At 40.0% G+C, this 20,442-nt stretch overlaps 1 protein-coding gene across 2 annotated transcripts in view; it reads right to left on the reverse strand.

Moving 5' to 3' along the window:
- Positions 1–11,821: 11,821 nt before the first annotated feature.
- The window catches only part of efhb (EF-hand domain family, member B), a 70,045-nt gene continuing 61,424 nt past the window's right edge, over positions 11,822–20,442 (reverse strand). For both annotated transcript variants that reach the window (XM_059641865.1, XM_059641868.1), the window contains 2 exons: positions 17,377–17,558; positions 11,822–12,395 (listed from right to left, as the gene is read on the reverse strand). In XM_059641865.1, the coding sequence (XP_059497848.1) occupies positions 12,234–12,395; positions 17,377–17,558 (344 nt within the window). In that variant the 3' untranslated portion in view covers positions 11,822–12,233. The remainder of the gene's footprint in view (positions 12,396–17,376; positions 17,559–20,442) is intronic.

Raw genomic sequence — 20,442 nt, forward strand, 5'->3', positions numbered from 1 at the left:
CTTCCGCACTCTTAAACTGTTCTCTTATTGTCAGTTTTTCACATACTTTCACTTCCATATTTCCTTCAGGGCTAGAACTTGGTAAACAAGTTGCTCATATCACAAGGAAGCTGCTGGCCCAAATGATACATATCCTAGCAATATTTCTTGTACAGTGGTAGGGGGTTTGAGGCCCCTGTCTGAAAGTCCTTGATGTGTGGCACTGTTCGAGGAAGTGTCACTCTCCAGGGAGACAGTGACATCTTTAAGCACTCATTGCTGTTGATCCTGCAGGCCGTAAACTTATCAGTAAAGATTAAATAATCCTGATAGGTCATGGAAGGCCTTTGCAGGTGTAATCTTCAGTTTCATTCACCAAAAGCCACACTGTTTCTGGAATCTTCAAAACAGAAAACCTCCAGGCTGTTGCAGTCGTCAAATTCATACCACAGCTTGTAAATAAATTCCTGCAACATGTAACAGATGCTGCTGTAGACTCCTAGTTAGCAAACATGGATGGAAAAGATCACTACTATGCAGGACATAAAGGCTCCCTAATGCTCTATTGAAAAATGGACTTCAACGATTCAGGTCCCTTGACTCGTCAGCTATTCAAAGTCGTTTCTCTGACCTTTCCCCCATCTATTATACTCAATTCTGCACTTCTGACCCCCCAATCAAACCCCTCCCTATCCCTCCATACCCTAGCCCCCTCTTACCCTACACCTGTAGTGTGGGTAGAGATGTGAAATGATGAAAACCAGCAGTCACTTGTGGGAATGGTACACAAGGCAGCTAACAGCAGCCACATCGTCAGGTGCCGTATAAAGGAGGAAATAATAGATTTTCAGAAAGCTATGGTAATTATCTCAGGGATTCAAATCCAATTATGCATTGGAAAATCAATTGGGCAAAGGCAGTTTGGCTATGAAATTCATAGAATATTTTCAGGATAGTTTCTTGAAGGGCCAAACCAGGGTGTTGAGAGTGGATATGAGAAAGTAGGAACTGCAGGTGCTGGAGAATCCGAGATAACAAGGTGTGGAGCTAGATGAACACAACAGGTCAAGCAGCATCTTAGGAGCAGGAAAGCTGACGCTTCGGGCCAGAGTGGGGGGCTGTTCAAGGCCCGAAACGTCAGCTTTTGTACTCCTAAGAGGCTGCTTGGCCCGCTGTGTTCATCCAGCTCCACAGCTTGTTGTCTCTGTCTATAGGAGATACATAAATAACCTCATAATGAAGGTGCCCGCCAGGTAGCACTGACCATAAACTGGTTCAATTTTTACATTCAGTTTAAGGCGGAAAGGAGTGGATCGAAGACTTAATAACTTCAAAGGATTTAATAATCTAAAAACTTAAATAAGGGCAATTATGAGGATCTGAAAATAGCTAAAGGGAACGAGCAAACGTGGTTAAGGGATGGGTAAATAGAGATACTATAGCAAGACATTACATTGTACCCAGCACAAATTAAACTGCACAAATGCGGAGGAAATTGTAAGTGTGGTAGGATTACTGATACCTGTGCCTCCACTTTATAATCTGCAAATCATTCGAGAAAAGCAGCGTTGCATATTGTCAAAAACTTAAATACTTAAGAGTTCAAAGTGAGGGGAAATCAGGTCTTTGCCCTTGTGTGGCCTATGAAACCTTGTCATGTCTTTGTGAATTATGGCCTGCAGATTACACTTTTAAGGTCACCTGTGATCACTCTGGCTTCCCAGAGATGACAACAATTAATTGGTAATGATTAATGACTTGGTGAAGATTGTTTATGGCCAAGATTCCTACCTCACATTGTTGATCACTTCAAGTGCTTCCCATGTAGAATTCTATGGTTACAGATATTTTAAATCTGTACAATATAAGTGTTTGATTAATGCAATTGTCCCTTGAAGGCTTCACATTACGCATAGGTAGAAACCAACTAATTAGACAGAGTAAAAAGATGAATCCCACCCAATTAGGCAGGGTGGCAGCCATGTTTAATTTCCATTGTATATTTATGATTCAGACGAGGATGAAAGACAATACAGATTGCACTTGAAGAGTGAGTCACAGGCTCAGCCTGGGAATCCAGGTGACCCCCACAACCCCCAACACCCCGGCCCAAAACTTTGTGTCCATTTCTTCCTTATACTCCTGTCAAATTCATCAGATCTGAACTTTGACACATTTTCACAGTCTTTCCTTTAAGGAGAGGAGGCCTACAGCTTAGACACACAATCAGCCACTCAATCAAAGCTAGGTTGGTGTGACCATCGATGTATCTCATCAAGCTCAGTAACCCATATCCTCCATGCACTGTGGCCTCCCCTTAAATGTTCAATTGATTTCCCCAACATTCCCACCAGAGCAGTGACCCCTGATAACCATCTTGACTCTCAATGAACAGATCCCCGACTGATCACGGCACCACTCTCCATGTCCCCACTTCCACCACCCCAAATGACTTGGAATGACAGCCCCAACTGATGAGTGACCAGCCACCTGATGGATCTCCAGGTATATCTGACTTATTTATCACTAATCCCTTGACAAGTATGTGGACTTGTAGGACTGACTGAGCTCACTTCCCAGACTGAAATGGTACAGAAGCTTCCTGACTGCCCAAAGCAACTGAATGACTATTTACAAACCTCTGGACTGAGTTTGGAAGCCGATTTTGACTGGCTGTGGTTGGATCTCCTCACTGGTAACAAGCCCCATGGGCTTAACTGAGCACCATTCCTCTTAGGTATTGAGACATTGCTACTTTTATGAAGGATATTCAGTATTTTTTACTATGAAATCTGTTGTATGTGGTGTGGCCGGCCATCAGTGAGCTTCACTCCATCATAATGTCAGAAATGGGGATGTTAACCAATGATTGCAATGTCCAGCAACATTTGCAACTTCTCAGATACTGAAACAGTATATCTTCAAATGCAACCAGATCTGGACAATATCCAGGCTTGCGCTGATAAGTGCCAAGTAATATTACCGTCACACAAATGCAAGCCAATGACCTTCTCCAAAAAACAAAAATCTAACTATCACCTCTTGATATTCAATGGTGTTACCATCACTGAATCCCCCATTATCAACATCCTTGGGATTACCATTCACCAGAAATTCAACTGGACTCACCACACAAACATAGTGACCACAAGAGCAACTCAGAGGCTAGGCATGCTGTGGCAAGTAACTCACCTCCTGACTCCTCAAAACCTGTCCATCATGTACAAGGCACAGGTCAGGAAATACTCCCCACTTGCCAGGATGGGTACAGCTCCAATAACACTCAAGAATCTTGACATCCTCCAGGACAAAGAAGCCCACTTGATTGGCACCACATCTACCAGCATCTACTCCCTCTACCGTTGACACTCATTTGTAGCAAGGTGTACCATCAACAAGACATACTGCAGAAATTCACCAAAGATCCTGAGACAGCATTTTCCAAAACTCTCAACCACTTACATTGAGAAGGGCAAGGGCAACAGATACATGGGAATACCTCCACCTGCAACTTCCCCTCCAACACACTCACTGACCTGGCCAACAATATATCACTGTTCCTTCACTGTTGCTGGTTCAACATCGTGGAATTCCCTCCCTAAGTGCACTATAGGTCTACCAACAGCACATAAACTTCAGGAAGGCAAGAGGTGATTGTACAGTACGAGAGAAAGCAAACAGCTGAGATGCACCTTGCTCTGAATCATGAGATGGGTATTTGTCACCACACATGGATGGGCCTGGTAGCAACATTACAATGCATGGTGTCAGTGCACTTCATGGATAGGGATGCAGCTGGTTGGTGTCCATGGAACATGACCTGAGATGTTGGTTAATGCTGACTAAGAATGAAGGTCTGGAGGAACATGCAGCAAGCTGGAGCTGTCACGTACCTGCTCTAACTTTCACAGTGGAATTGTTGGTGTCAAGTTATTACCTGCCATGTGGTAGGTAACAAATTGTGTAATAATGCAGCAATGAGAAGTAGGTATGTGCAAAAAGGACACTGCTGCGAGATTCTCATTTTGCCGTTAAAACCTTAGTGCAGAATCAGCATTTTCTTTGGCATTCAGAATCTCATTTCCTTCAATCTAGCCATATTTTACCAACTGACTCATCATGGCCCGCATTGTTCAAGGGCTGGGAAAACTCTGCCAGTTTGTTTAAATAAAATGGTAAATTTCAATGCAGATTACTTTGTTTGTTCCACATTAGATTCTTGGACTTACTTTATTCTGAAACCAAGTGATCACAGTAGCCATTTCAGGTCAGTATTTCATGTTTGAAACCCAATTTTGCTCCATAAAAAGTCTGAAGTATTACATTTAGATGATGTAAGTTAACAATACGTATCATTCCAATATTCACGTTTGCACCCAGATTCATATTGACTCCAGTTCTGCTGCTGTTCCATAGATATCAGCAGCAAATCCTATCATCTTTTATGGTTTTCACAAGTGCTGGGGTAAATTTCTTTCAATGCAGTGGCAAGCTGCCCATTGAGAAGGATTATTGCTAGTTAAATCCTTTCTTGACAGCCAAACTTAACCTGGAAACCAGAACAGGAGCCCAGCGATGTTTCTGAATCCTACTGCTTACTGACCTCATCATGGGGAAATTAAACAAACTGGTGAGACCGGGCACAAATGGCATCAGTCATTGTCCAATTGTATTTGTGGGTGCACAACTGAGTGACCCCACACAGGTCTCCCATTGGTCCCTGGAAGGAAGTTTTCCAAACTACTGGGAAAGGATGGTGTCCTGTTCCTGCAGCCTTCAGGTTCCGCTCCAGTGCACATCACAGACCTGCAGACCCTATGGAATCTACATTAGCTCTGTGTCTCAGGAGTTAGACCTAGGGTCAGAAAACACTGGGTCTCTGGCACACCCCATGCATCTGAGAGGCCCTGCAGCTGTGGCCACTCCCTGAGTTGCTGTGCACCCTGCAAAGCAAGTCTGTGCATCATGAGTGACCTGCCAGTGTAACAGAGGGGTGCCATCATGTTTGTAATGAGTTAGCAGATGCCGGATACCAATGTCTGTGGATGAGGATGTGTGCAGCTGGCACCTGCAGTTCATGCAGCTTGGTCACATATGCAAGATGGGATTTGCTTGGAGAAAGTAGCGAGCTGAATCTATCAGATTCCTGTTCTCGTTTCCTCGTTGGGCTGTCAACTAAACACTTAAGCAGCAATAATCCTTCTTAACTGGCAACTTGCCATTGCCTTGGAATAAATTTATCACAGCACTTGTGGAAAACATAAAAGATGATAGGAACAAAAACAGAAGTTGCTGGAAAAGCTCAGCAGGTCTGGCAGCATTTGTGAAGAAATCATCAGGGTTAACATTTCAGGTCCAGTGACGCTTCCTCAGAACTGACCTGAAACATTAACTCTGTTTTTTCCTTCACAGATGCTGCCAGACCTGCTCAGCTTTTCCAGCAACTTTTGTTTTTGTTCCTGATTTACAGCAACTGCAGTTCTTTCAGTTTTAATAAAAGATGATGGGATTTGCTGCTAATATTGAAATCAGCCTCATCAGACATTTCATCCAATTCTGCCACACATCTCACTCACACATCACTCAGACATCTACAAGACTCAACCCCAAGAGTTTAATTTCAAGCCAACAATTTAGCAGAATACCATAGCCAATCCTGAACAATCAACATGGTGAGTAATCAGGAACAAAAACAAAGTTGCTGGGAAAGCTCAGCAGGTCTCTCCCAGAATCCAAGGGCCCAAACATATCTTCCAGGTGAAGCAACACTTCACCTGCACTTCCCAGAATCTAATCTACTGCATTCGCTGCTCACAATGTGGTCTCCTCTACATGGGGGAAACAAAGCATAGACTCGGTGGCCACTTTGCAGAACATCTATGTTCTGCTCACAAAAAAGACCCTGAACGACCTGTTGCCTGTCACTTCAATGCACCACCCTGCTCCCGGGCCAACATCTCTGTCTCCGGCTTGCTACATTGTTCCAGTGAAGTCCACGCAAGCTGGAGGAACCTCATTTTTCACTTTGGGATCCTACAGCCCTCCGGACTCAATATTGAGTTCAATAATTTTAGGGCCTAAAGTGTCCCATGTCCCAGCCCCCCAACCCACACACCAGGCCTTGTACCCACATAGCCTGTCATTAACACACCCCCTGTTGTTAGTCACTAACAGTCCCCATTAACAACTATTCACCCTCCCAGCCTGAACGTTAGCAACTCCTTTGTCTGTCCAATTGTTTTTCACTCTCTTCGGGCTGTATCGTATAATTTACTCCCTACCCCACCTACCTCCCTATTTTCTGCATATAAAGTGGCGTTTTTCCAGCCAGCATCAGTTCTGAGGAAGTGTCACTGGATCCAAAATGTTAACTCTGTTTTCTCCTTCACAGATGCAGCCAGACCTGCTGAGCTTTTCCAGCAACTTCGTGTTTGCTCCTGATTTACAGCATCCGCAGTTCTTTTGGTTTTTGTTATGGTGAGTAACCAGAATGAACAGAGCAAAAGCAAGACTATAACCAAAACACATACTGTATTTTCTCAACAAAATGCTACCTATTTTTTATAGGAAATTGCATATTTTGAAATTATTTTGGAATATTCTAGGAATTAGAAATGCTTTTAAAATAGACAATCAGCCTTCCCCATTTAGTTAGTGAATAATGAAATAAACTAATCTCCTCTTCTAATTGAACCAACCTTCATTTTGCTACAACAATAATTTATTCTCAGGCCTTTTAAGCTTTATATGTATGGATGCAATGATAATTCAGTTCGGGATATCTGAAGCAATTACACAGTGAATCTCCAATATAAAGCATCATTAGCACAAGTTGTTTCACAATATTTGATCATCTGAATTATTTGGCAAACAGCTTTTAAAGTTGCTCTTCATATATATGCAAACATACATGTATGGCAATGTTAATGAATATCAAATGCATTATATTAACCTTTAAATTGGTCTGGAGTAGCAATGAAATATATTAGGTTTATGTTCATTACTGAGCAGATGTTTTGAAGCATCTTGCCTTATGTTGAACATCAAAGTAAAACAAATACCTTTGAGATAAATTTGACTGAATTCCATCGAGAATAGATTAACCTTTACCAGATGCAACTTTTACCAGTAATTAACACGTCAAAATATATTTATTTTGCTGTGGGAAGGAAAAATACAAAGTAGAATAATGCTCTGCAGGAAACAGGTTATTGAAAATTAAAGAATTAGTACAGTTAATCACTTTGGAATTTTTTTAAATGAACAATTTTGTTGTGTATGGCTTCAACTACTGAATTTTGTGAATTATATTTAGCATCTTAATTCTTCTATACATTTTACACAATAATTTTTAATCTGGTGCCCCAAGAATAGTTTCAAAGGTAATGAGCACCAACTGCTTTTATACTGTGCGTAAGTAGTACAGAAAATTAATTTATGAATTGGCTAAGTCTTGACATGCCAGATATTTGATATTGTTAATGTGCCATTCCTTCATTTTCTTCTCCTGATTATTGCTTGCAAAGTTAAAAACAAGGAAATAGGAGGGTAAAGCAGGTGGCTATGAGAAAGATTATAGGTGATGGCTAATGACTCATAGAACCAAGATTAATTTCCTTTTGGCTGAGGAGTTGGTCGGATATCAATATTGATCATGTAGAGGGGGAAACGGCAAAAGTAAATGCATCAAAGATGGAAAATGCAAGAAAGCTGTCCATGAGTCTGTTATCCTAATGGTGGGTCTTAGTGGGTGTTGCATTCTTGGGTGGAGCGAATGGAGTGGTAGAAAACATCGTTATCCTACCTGCAGACAAAGGACGCTTGACAGTCATCTTAAACCAAACAGACTCCCTTGCGAAAGCGAACGCACTGCTTGCAGATACCGACACTTACCAACAGGTGGCGATAGACCCGACCCCACAACTGGAGAATCAAATCACAGCCTTACTCAAAAAACTTCAAAAATCTGCAGAATTAAACAAGAGAGACTTCCAAAAAATGAAACCAGATGGATCCAACACACCACGCTTCTACAGACTACCAAAAATTCACAAACCAGGAGCCCCCCTCAGGCCCATAGTGTCACTACCTGGAACACCAACCTACAGATTAGCCAACGAACTACACCAAAGACTAAAACACCTAGTAGAAGACTCACGCCACTCCATTCGCTCCACCCAAGAATTCCTGAACACCATCAAAGACACCAAGATAGAAGAGGATGAAATAATGGTCTCCTTTGACGTAACAGCCCCGTTCACATCCATCAACATCAACCTGGCCAAAGAAACACTGACTACACTATTAGAAGAACCGAAGACACATACACCAGACACCACCAACCTCATCAGCAAGGACAACATCATCAAGCTAGTGGACCTATGCCTCACCACCCACTTCACTTTCAATAACAAAACCTGCAGACAAACCAACGGTACACCCATGGGATCTCCGATATCAGGGTTCTTAGCAGAGGCAGTAATGCAGAGACTCGAACAAACAGCTCTGCCAATCATCCAACCCAAACTTTGGGTCCGCTATGTGGATGACACCTTTGTCATCACTAAACAAAACAAATTAGAGGAAACCTTCAAGACCATCAATAATACCCTTTACTGGCATAACATTCACAAAAGAGGAGGAAAACAACAACAAACTGCCATTCCTAGATGTCACAGTAGAGCGAACAGCCAATGGGGAACTTCAAACCAGCGTCTACAGGAAAACAACACACACGGACCAAATACTGAACTACAGGAGCAACCATCCCAACACCCACAAACGAAGCTGCATTAGAACATTATTCCAACGAGCCACCACACACTGCAGCACAGAGGAACTACGCAGAGCAGAGGAAAATCACCTATACAGCGTATTCAAAAAGAATGGGTACCCTATGAACACAGTCCGCCGATTCCTCAGCAACAAACCCAAACAAACAGACAAAACGGGCCCAGAAACCATAACCACTCTCCCCTACATCAAAGACATTTCCGAAATGACTGCCAGACTACTCGGACCTCTTGGCATCAGGGTAGCCCACAAACCCACCAACACACTAAAACAGCAGCTAATGAACTTAAAAGACCCTATACAGACAACAAATAAAACAAACGTCATCTACAAAATACCTTGCAAGAACTGTGACAAACACTACATTGGACAAACTGGCAGAAAGCTAGCCACCAAGATACATGAACATCAACTAGCCACAAAACGACATGACCCACTATCACTAGTATCCTTACATACAGATGAGGAAGGACACCACTTTGATTGGGACAACACATCCACCCTAGGACAAGCCAAACAGAGACATGCACGAGAATTCCTAGAAGCATGGCATTCCAACCGGAACTCCATCAACAAACACATTGATTTGGAGCCAATCTACCATCCCCTGAGAAAAAGAGCAGGAAATGACATCACCAACCCAAGGAAACCTAACCAGATAAATAGAAAGCGGGACATAACACCAGCGCTTCATCGGAGGCTCACTGATGATGTTACCTAGAATGGTGACGAAACATCTGAAAACTAACCTTCCAGCTCAGCGAGCAAACTCACATCCAGAACCTCAACCTGAGCTACAAATCTTCTCAGAACTCACTGCTGACCATCTTTGTCATAGAAACAATTAAGAACTGTTCAATCTAGAAACTATTTAAACAGCATGGTTTCAATTTTTTTTCTCAAAAACAATTTGAATTTTATAGTAGTGATTCAGTTGTCAGAGTTACTTCTTTAACACAAATGGTAAGAAAAAAGCATGTGGTTCTGGTCCTTGCAATATATCCATATGTGAAGGCTTAATTAAATGTTCCTTCCTCCTCCCAACCTCCAGCTGGGAACAACTGCAATTTTCCTGATTAACAGATCTATTTCCCAGTGAGTGAACTTATTGTCATTTTAGGAAGCTCAGGTCTAAGGAAGGACTATTTCTGCTTCATGATGCACAATTTTTCAAAAATGTTGTTTAATCTAGGAGCTAGTTATGATGGTTAGATTTCTTTACAGGTAACATTAATCTTACCACAAAACCCAGATCCAGTTTAATTTTAAGGAAAATTTGTATCTTTATGATTTATTTCCTGGTAATAGGAAGGAATATTTCATGCCTCAGCTCTAGTTTAAAACAGATGGGTCAGACAAATGTACTCTACAGAACAGTCCAGGGAGTACAATATATTGGACAGAGCAATGACTGGCTATGGTATGATTTGTAGCAGATTCTGGCAAGACATTCAGCAAGGCCCAATCTCACTGATTGAAATTCACTGCAAATTTTCTACATTTGCTAACTAGCAAAGTGAGTTACTCACTGGAAAGCAGCAAGTTGCTATTTAAGGGGGATATTGCTTGTCAAACGCTACTAATGCCAAAACTCGCCTTATTAATATTCAGTTTCCTATCTTACCAAATACATCAAACAAACCAGATGTCATGTATTCTCGACATGGAAGTCAGTGTGGATACCTGGCGATGTTAGCTTTCTGAGATAATGGGAACTGCAGATGCTGGAGCTTTCTGCTGGCTGTGATCGGGCTCCTTGTAGCTCAGTACCCAACAGCATCTCAGGGTACCATCCACAGTCACCACCCCCATGCACCCATTGTCCACTGACTTTGCCATCCAACATTTGCTAATTCCTTATGGTCATCACGGTAATACACTGATACACTTGCAGTACACTTAGGAAATATGGACTTGCATTGCAGGATTTGACAGCAATCAGCATTGAAAGGCTGCTACAAGGACACTATATACAGTCAAAAGAAAATCATAAGATTCAATCAAGTGGTTCTGTTCAAGACCAATCATCTATGTTAAATAATTTCTCCATTTTGGAAAGGGTCTGCAAGAAATGCAGTAATTATGCAAAATGGTGTCTAACAGCAATGACAAGAGACATTCTCCTCCACAATCAATGGGGGGCTGAGGGGAATGAGACATTTTTTGGAGCCCAAAAGATTGATTATTGTGCTGTGTGATATGACTTGGTTGGTGGGATGCAAATTTTGATTTCCTGATGGGGATTGAGATGCAGCGATAATGTCAGGAGTGTATTTGCAGGATGTAGAAATATACAAAAGCTGGCACGCTGAGATATGGCTGAATTATTAGGCTTTCCTATGAATAGGGCCTGACTGGGAGAATGAGCAGAGGCCATGAGGGACAGGATAAGCACTCTGAGTGGGTGGAGGAGCAGGGGCAGAAGGGCTTCAACAGGAGGTCATACCCAGCCAGGATGTATTGGGAGCAATTCACGTACTTGTGACACCGTGAGAAGACATTTGGTCTTCATTAAGATCTTCATTGAAATCTACCAATTATACAAGTCACAATTCCAAGCTCAGAGCAGTTCAAGGACTGCACTGCCCCTGACCAGATAATGATTCTTCATTCTTTGAGCCACTGTCCCAGCGAGAGCGTGCATGCTGTTTAAAAGGCTAATTGTTTAACAGTTATTGCATTATTTTTGCCAGATTAGAGATTCTGTAAAATGTCCTTAGTTCTTACTAAACACATATCGTCAGACAATTTAGTATTCAGTACAATAGTGTTGAACTTCCGTCAACATTTCCCAATCAGCCATCACTAACTCAATATCCAAGGGATGTTCACAGACCTTCCAACAGTCGAAGGCGATGATCATTACAATACATGTAAAAAATGTTTTTGTGTGTTTATTGTTATGAAGAAACAGCACATTCGTAAACTTATTTGATGAATGAACGAGCTTGAATTGAAAAGTCATGCAGTGAATTCTCAGCTGAAATGTTTTGAATTTTGAAAAACTTTGCAAAATGCAATCTGTTTTAATAAAAGCTCAGACATTAGATACAAAGACATGTTATTCAAATATTAAAACAATTCCCATAATCATTTTTCAAACTTGAAACAAAATTGAATATAAAGCATTAATTTTTTGCATGATCCTTAAACCAGCTGCATAAAATTTGTTACATTCACGTTGCCTAACTACAGTAAAAATAGTACACTGAAAGTCATGTTTCAAATACTAAGATGTTACATATTCATTCGAAAGATGGATATTTTATTTTTGTCCAACAAATATGATGACCAAAAAAAAACTGATGACAAAAATTACACTTCACTCACAAGTTTAAAGATATAATGATGACAACTTTAAAACAGCTCTTCTGATTTACGGACTTGCGTGCACAATTCCAAAATACCAAGAATTTAATTTAAAAAAAGCTTGAAATTCTGTGAAAAAATATTACAATTGGTCAACAAGTTAGAGTTTTTGCTATCTGAATCTCATCCAGAACATTCCGGAAAGTCTCCACACTAACTTCTCCTTTTGGATGTCTCATGGCAGCACGTTTCCAAACCTCTTCAAACGTTTCATTTGACATGTTCACTCCAACTTTACAAAATAGTCTCTTAATCTGAAGAAATATAAATGGAAATAGGAAATGTCAATGCAATTTCAAACCCATTTTTTAGACTGACTTTCTGCAAAATAAGCTGACATTTTGTTGATAATTAAAAATTGAAAAATCTGTAATGATGTATTGAGAAGAAAATCTAATTGGTGTTTGCACTAGGTAAGACATTCACTTAACAAAATAGAAAGGCACTCTATAATTTAGAGACCTTAATTGTGAAATCAACCAATTGAAGAAATCAGTAGCTTACAACAGCTAATGGTTAAAATATTGCCCTGGGTGAAATAGAATGTGCTTGGCAAAATTCTAAATGAACAGCAGATCCACTGAAGTTGCTCTCAGCATAAAAAATTCTAGTAACTGCTTTAACTTTTCCTGACTGAAGCTCAATTATAGCAATACAAGAGCAGATATTTGACATAAAACATCACTATAAGTTTCTACAAGCTTGTTCATCCAGTTCTACAGTCTTTAGTATAGTATACAGTTGGTAGAATGGAGCAGCAACTTATTAAATTTGACAGATGCACTGTTTTCTAAGAGACTATTTATAAAGATTTTGCATCAATTCGCATAAATTAAACACAAGAGCAGAAGTAAGACTGCTGAAATGCAAGGTTGAGGCAAGCTCCTGTAACATTTAAACTATGCCTAGCTATTCATTTATATTTGCTGCAGCCTCCAGGGCTATGGGCCAAGAGCTGGAAAATGGGACTTATGTAGTCAGAATTTGTTGCCTGGCATGGACATGATGGGCCAAATGGTCTCCTTGTGTGCTGTAACTGTCTATGAGATATTCAGCTGTAGAATTTGTGCCACATTCATCTGGTTATGATTGATCTGAATTGCAGATCTATTTACCTGCCTTGGATCAATACACCTTTATACCAAAAAAAAACTTCAAATGTTATTGAAAAATAATGCCAAGCTCAATTTTAAAAATGTGAAATTACCCTACATTGATTTTTCGTGAGTTTTTATGATTCTCACCAGCCTTTGTCTGTACAGTGAAAGGAGGACCTGGAGACCGTCAGCTAGGAGAATGAGATATTACTTTTTGAGGCACGTCAGAGGCATTTAGAGGAAACTGTTACATTTTATACACTTATTGTAATTTCCAATGTGAACTGTTTTCATCCTCAGGCTGTTTACCTGACAAAGACATTTTGGATATTATTGCAAATACTGTAAGATTCAAGTTGAAATATTTTGTAATTTTTTAAACAAACATAAATAAAGTAATTTTGGGAAAATAAGTTTTTGCTGCTTATCTGGTAAATACTTAAGGTATATTCTATTTTGAAGGTTTAAAATAGAACTGTCACTACTGGTAAGATTAAAAAATGCATAAAAAAGGAAAAAAAAATCCAGGACAAACATGTCCATTGTAAGTATTTGCAGCAAGAGGAACTTTAGCTCGGAGTTAATGAGGATAGGATGCAGAAATTGCAACACATTAGGTACAGGGCAAGCTACCTGGATATTTTGTACCTGGAGACAGTCATATGGATTGCAAGACTTTCCAAAGATGTTTAAAAAAGGAAAAGAATATATAAAATGAGTGTCAGCCTGCTGCACGTTTTAATGAAGATTTATAGTAGAAAATGAGGAGATGGCGAATGAAATGAACAAATACTTTGATTCTGTGTTCATTATAGAGGATACAAAAATTTCTAGTAATAGCTGTAAATCAAGACAGAGAGAGAAACTTGATGAAATTACAATCACCATGGAAGTCACAGTCCAGTTAGCTTGATGTTGTCATACAGAAGGTGTTGGAATTACAGGAGAGCACGTAGAAAAACTCAATCAGAGTATCAGAACTCAATCAAAAGTAACCAGGAAGATTCAGCATGGTTTTATTAAAAGGAAATCAAGTTCATTGAAGGAGTATCAGACCTCATGCATTGGAGTCTGAAGATAATGTCCTTGAAGTCCTGCCATTGACAAGCTTACTACAGAAAGTAGGAGCCCATGGTGTGGGGGTTACACATTACGCTTAGTCATATGGGGCACTGTGAGACCATGTCTCTACTACTGCGTACAGTTTGGGTCTCCAATACACTGGCAGCTATTCAGTAGAGGCTTACTAGACTAATACCTAGGATGAGTGCATTATCCTATGAGGAAAGTTTGGACAACAATCTAAGCTTGCTTCCACTGGAGTTCAAAGAATGAGGGGTGCCTTGATTTTCCTTATTCATTCATGGGACGTGGACATCGCTGGCTAAACTAGCATGTACTGTCCATCCCTAATTGACCAAAGGGCAGTTAAGAGTCAACCATATTGCTGTGGGTTTGGAGTCACAAGTAGATCAAACCAGGTAGGAATGGCATTGGTGAACCAGGTGGGTTTTAGTCATCATTAGACTCTGAATTCCAGATTTTTATTCATTTCAAACATCTCCTGGGTCTCTGGATTAATAGTCTAGCAATATCACCAGTGGGCCATCGCCTCCCCTTACTGAAGTACATAAAACCCTTAACGGTTTTGATAAGATGGATGTAGAAAGGACATTTCTTTTTAGGAATGTTCTAGAACTATTTAAAAATTAAGTGTCACCCTTATACGATGGAAAAGAAATTTTTCTCTCTGAGGGTTGTCTGACTTTGGAACTCTCTTTCTCAGAAAGCAGTGGAGGTGGAGTCAACGAATGGCTTTACGGCAGTGATAGATAGATTCTTAATATACAGGGAATAAAAATTATTGGGGGAAGATGGAAATATGGAATTCAAAATGCAAATAGATCATCCATAAACTGATTGGATAATGGAACAGGTTCAAGGGGCCAAATGGTCAATTTCTGCTCCCAACTTGTTTATTATTTTTGTCGATAAGAATTGTTTCCTGATTTCAATGTTAATTTAAAGTTCGTGCTTTTTATTCTGAATTCCTCTATCACAGGAAACAGCGAAGGAGAGTTAATAGCCACACACTTTATTAAGGTGAAATGCTGCCTTCTGCATTGATCATGGGAAAACAACTATTTACTTCCATTTACATGGAACTACACCCTCAGCAAATTAAGTTTTAAAAATATTGTGTAATGTAGCCTAAGGCTTGGATTAGCTTGGCTGGAACTCCATCTGGACCAGCTGGCTTCCTATGCTTAATTCAGCTGAGCTCTTGGAAGACTCCCCATGTTTGGATCACAGGAAGTTTTCTCGCCAATAAAACTTCAAAAAATGGGAAAAGTCCGTATCATCAGCAATATCTGCAAAGTAGTTTTTATTGACATTGTAATGGAGAATGACTGGGACTAATCAGACCACCATTCAGAGAGCGACACCTTCTGTTCCAATCTCAGTGAGCAAGGCAAACAACCTCAGTCTTCTGGATAACAAAGTGTGGAGCTGGATGAACACAGCAGGCCAAGCAACATCTCAGGAGCACAAAAGCTGACGTTTCGGGCCTAGACCAATACAACCTCAGTCTTCTAACAATTTTAATGGTTAACCAGAGAATGTCAGCCCATCCCACTCAATCTCTCCTTATAGATCAGTTCTCTTATTCCAGGAATCAACCTGATGAACTGTTGCTACACTCATGTGCAAGGCCAAAAAAAACAGACACCACAGCAGACACTTTAATTGAAAATGTAATATCATTAAACATAGTATTGGAAATGAGATTTCCTTATGTCGATTTCTCTTGAAATTAAGAGTAACATATCATTTGCCATAGCCTTCATTCTACAGAAGTTCACAATACCTTCTCTAGCTGAGCCAGTATGACACACCAAAAGGCAGCTAATGGGTAACAAGGACTATCCAATGACCACATGGTTCATGACACCAGTACATAATCCACAAAGATGCACATAACTGAAGGCATGCTGCTGCACAATGTGGGAAAAGGAGATAACTGATGCACCTAAGCAATGCTTCTTCTGCCTGGACAACAGTGGGGAGTGCTGGAGTAATCTGCAGAACATGTATCAAGATTCATCATGGTACATTACATGGCACACATAACCTCACCATCATAAGGACACAGCTCTTGCCAATAGCTCCTTCGTTATCAGCTGAGGAATTGAGGGACCAAAAGGACAGAACAAGGAAGAAAAGGTTATAAGAAGACAGAAAGGACAAATCAAACAACAGCCTGACCTGGCTGTTCACAATCAACTCTTACAAGGCTGGTGATGGAGGGTTGTTTTTCAGACTGGAGGCCAGTAAACTTATTTATCTAGAGGACCTCCTGATCCAAAGTACATATATAAGCTTGTTCTCACTCAGCACCTCCTCTATCCAGGCTTCCAAGGAAACATCTTGAAGCTGTAATCTGTCACGTTGTGACATAATTCAGCATTCTTCTTGCTTAAATTCTCCGTAACCATTTCCAACACATGCTCCAGTCTGAATGAGCATCCGCTTTAAGGGGTGCAGTTTGGCTTTGAATAATGCTTCCTGCTACTGGCGTATAGTTACCCAACAGAACAAATAGTGCAGATGTACACTATTATTGTTTAAATGAATAAACAGTGCAAAGTTTGCATACTGGCTGCATCAAAAGGAATGGACTAAGTTAACGGCACATTCCAATTGCTTTCCGACCTTATTAAATGTAGTGGCCAGAGCATTATCTTGAAATGCTGTACCAAATGCCTAACATGCATTCCATTTAGTGAAGCTTCACTCTAATGATGTAAGATATTTATTCACTCGCAGACATCCTATTCAGATTTTATCTCGGCTCACTTTAAATATACTTGCTATTACATAGGATAACATATGAATATTGTACCGAAGAAGAGTCAACAGGACTCAAAATATTAACTCAGTATTCTACAACAGATACTGCCAGACCGGCTAGGTTTCTCCATTAATTTCTGTTTTTGTTTGTTTTAGATCTCCAGCATCCAGAGTTTTATATAAATAAAGTCATATTTTCAATTTCTGATCAATGTTGAAAATTATTCAAAACTTCCTTCATATGGACCAGGTAAAAAGAGTTAAAAGATCTTTGTCAATGACTTACCTCTTCCTTGGACCTATCCATGAACATATCCTTCTCATAAACTTCTCTCTGGGAAAACACTGAAGGATTTAGCAAGGCAGAAGCATTTGCTTCATCACCATAGTTAATTGTATCACTGATACGACGAAAGCGAGGTGCTGCCAAATCGGTACGTATCGTAGGTACACCGCAGGTCCGATAATCTGTTCAAATTAAAATATTTGATTATCATATAAACAAAATTTTGAACAAAAATAGTCTTTAAGAATACATATACACTTTCCAAGCAATGTCATGAGAAAGAACTGTAATTCTTTTCTCCACAGTATGGTTATTGGATGTCAGTTCATAACTTTCACAAAACACAGAACAGTGCAGCACAGGAACAGACCCTTCAAGCCCATCATGCTTGTGCCAACTGTGACACCATTCAAGAATAATCCCATCTGACTGCACATGGTCTGTACCCTTTATTGCCTGCCTGATCACGCACCTGTCTAAATGCATCTTAAATGTTGCTGTCGTATCTGCGTCAATCACCTCCCCAGCAGCTCATTCCAGTTCTCTACGACTCTGGAGATATACAGCCTGGAAACAACTCCTTCTGTCCAAGTCATCCATGCCGACCACATATCATAAATTAATCTAGTTCCATTTGCCAGCATTTGGCCAACATCCCTCTAGACCCTTTCTATTCATATACCCATCCAAATGACTTTTACATGTTCTAACTGTACCAGCCTCCACCATCATCCTCTGGCACAACCCTTAGGAGTAGTGCCCTTTCGTCCCTTAAAAATCTTTCCCCTCTTACCTTAAACCTGTGCCCTCTAGTTCTGGACTCCCACACCCCAGGGAAAAGCCCTTAGCTATTCACCTATCCATGCCACTCATGATTTTATCAACTCTATAAGGTCAGACCTCAGCCTTACCATCCTCCATGTAAAAACCTGCCTTGCATATCTCCTTTAAAGTTTACCCCTTTCACATTAAACTTCTGTCCCTAGTATTTGACACTGACATTTTCAGTCTGGGAAAAAGGCTCTGACTATTCACCCAACCCACGCCTCTCATTATTTTATATACTTCTAACCTCAGCCCTCAGCCTCTGATGATCTGGCAAAAACAATCAAAGTTTGTTCAACCTCTCCTTATAGCTAATACACTGCAATCCAGGGAAATTCCTAGTAAACCTCTGTTGCACTCTCTGCAAATTTTCCACATCCTTCCTATATTGAGGCAACCACAACTGCACACAATATTCCATGTGTGGCCTAACGTAAGTTTTACACAGCTGCATCATCCAGTTACAATATTTTTCACCTCTTCTCAGTTATTCATGATATTACAGTTCTAGACAAGAAAAATCAAGCAAAAGCTTATAATAAAAGCAAAAATATTTCCAATGCTGAAAATTTAAAATGAAAACAGAAAATGCTCAAAATATTCAGAAATAATTCTGAAGAAAGGTCCTTGACCTGTCGACCTGTTGTTCTCGATTCTCTCTCACGAACACTGTTAGACCTGCTGCGCATTTCGAGCATTTTTTGTTTTTAGTCAAGCAGGAATGTTAGTTTCATGTATCTGTACAATGAGGCAGTATATACTAAAAAAAACATAACCAGAAATATTATATAAGGTTGTTTTCAAAAGAACTTAAAGGAATCAATTCTTAACTTTTCTTCAATGATTTAAAAAGTTTCTACTTTCTTAATTTTCACTAGCTGTTACCTTATTGGATACATTTTCATTTTCATCACATCCTGTGCTGAGCTTCATACACATGACAGCATACATCAGAAATCCACCCAGTCGGCTCCATAATATCCCAATCATTCAAATTAACACGTGGGGGCTATTCCCTCGGGTGAAACAGTGGATAATGATGAAACTTGATGGCAATTTTTAAGGGTGTGTAGAATTTGTAACTGGAAACATTCAAGAATTAGACTCAAGAATTGTGGGCCAAGAGACAGGGCTTAAAGTAAATGTGTTAAAGGAAAATAGATTTTTAGAAAATCCGTTTTGTGAGAGAATTGAGGAACAAGTTGCCAATGGTGTTGCTGGAATGGAATTCCATGGTTCTGACAAAGAGTTGGATGCATTCCTCTTAAGAAAAGATGGCAAATTATAAATTCCAAGATCACACGAAGGGAACTGGTTAGTATTTTGGAAGAGTAAACTAGTTGGATAAAGAAAACCTGAACTTCTTTGGGAGTTCACCCCATCTCCTGCAGTAAGATTGACAGGCATCCAACTAAATAGCTATTTATACCATTTCTGCAGAGATTCTAATAATCTGCCTTCAGTGTCATAGCAATGGTTTGAAGAACATCACAGTGGTTCTGCGCCAGGATACTTTTCCGGAAGCATAAATTGCTATTTTAATGTGAAAACTGTGTGAAATTACAGCCTTTGCAGATGAAAATTTATCAGGTTTTTAACTTTTTTTGTACTTTTTGTTTCATTTTTCTTTAAAAGGAAACTATTCTGTGCAGTAATTTTCTTTAATTTTTCAGCATCTGCAGGCTGAGATCGGTCCAAAAGTCAGATTAAATGGTCATGGTGATTATAAAGTTATAACTCTTTTAAACTGCAATCTAATCAGGCTTCCAATTAATTTTTTTTCTCTTTCTTGTTTCCTTGAGGTCCCCAATGGTGCTGTGGTAATGTTTCCCCCTGAACCAGAAGGCCCAGTTTCAAAGCCCACCTGCTCTAGGGGTAGGCAATGATATCACTTTTTCACTTCCTTTATTTTCAGGCATATCCATGAATAGTTTCTGTATTTTTATTCAATTATTTGAATACATCTTTGTATTCTTCAAACTGCTCTTGAAATTAGCAACAGATTGTGAATTTATCTTTTTTCTGACACAGCAAGAGTCAATGGCGTAGGGCTGTACGACTTGAAATCAGGGATTCCATTCCAGCAACCATCCTTTGGTCTAAGAGATAATGGGAACTGCAGATGCTGGAGATTCCAAGATAATAAAATGTGAGGCTGGATGAACACAGCAGGCCAAGCAGCATCTCAGGAGCACAAAAGCTGACGTTTCGGGCCTAGACCCTTCATCAGAGAGGGGGATG

Source organism: Stegostoma tigrinum, chromosome 2 (genome assembly GCF_030684315.1).
Source record: "Stegostoma tigrinum isolate sSteTig4 chromosome 2, sSteTig4.hap1, whole genome shotgun sequence".
Classification (NCBI taxonomy): domain Eukaryota; kingdom Metazoa; phylum Chordata; class Chondrichthyes; order Orectolobiformes; family Stegostomatidae; genus Stegostoma; species Stegostoma tigrinum.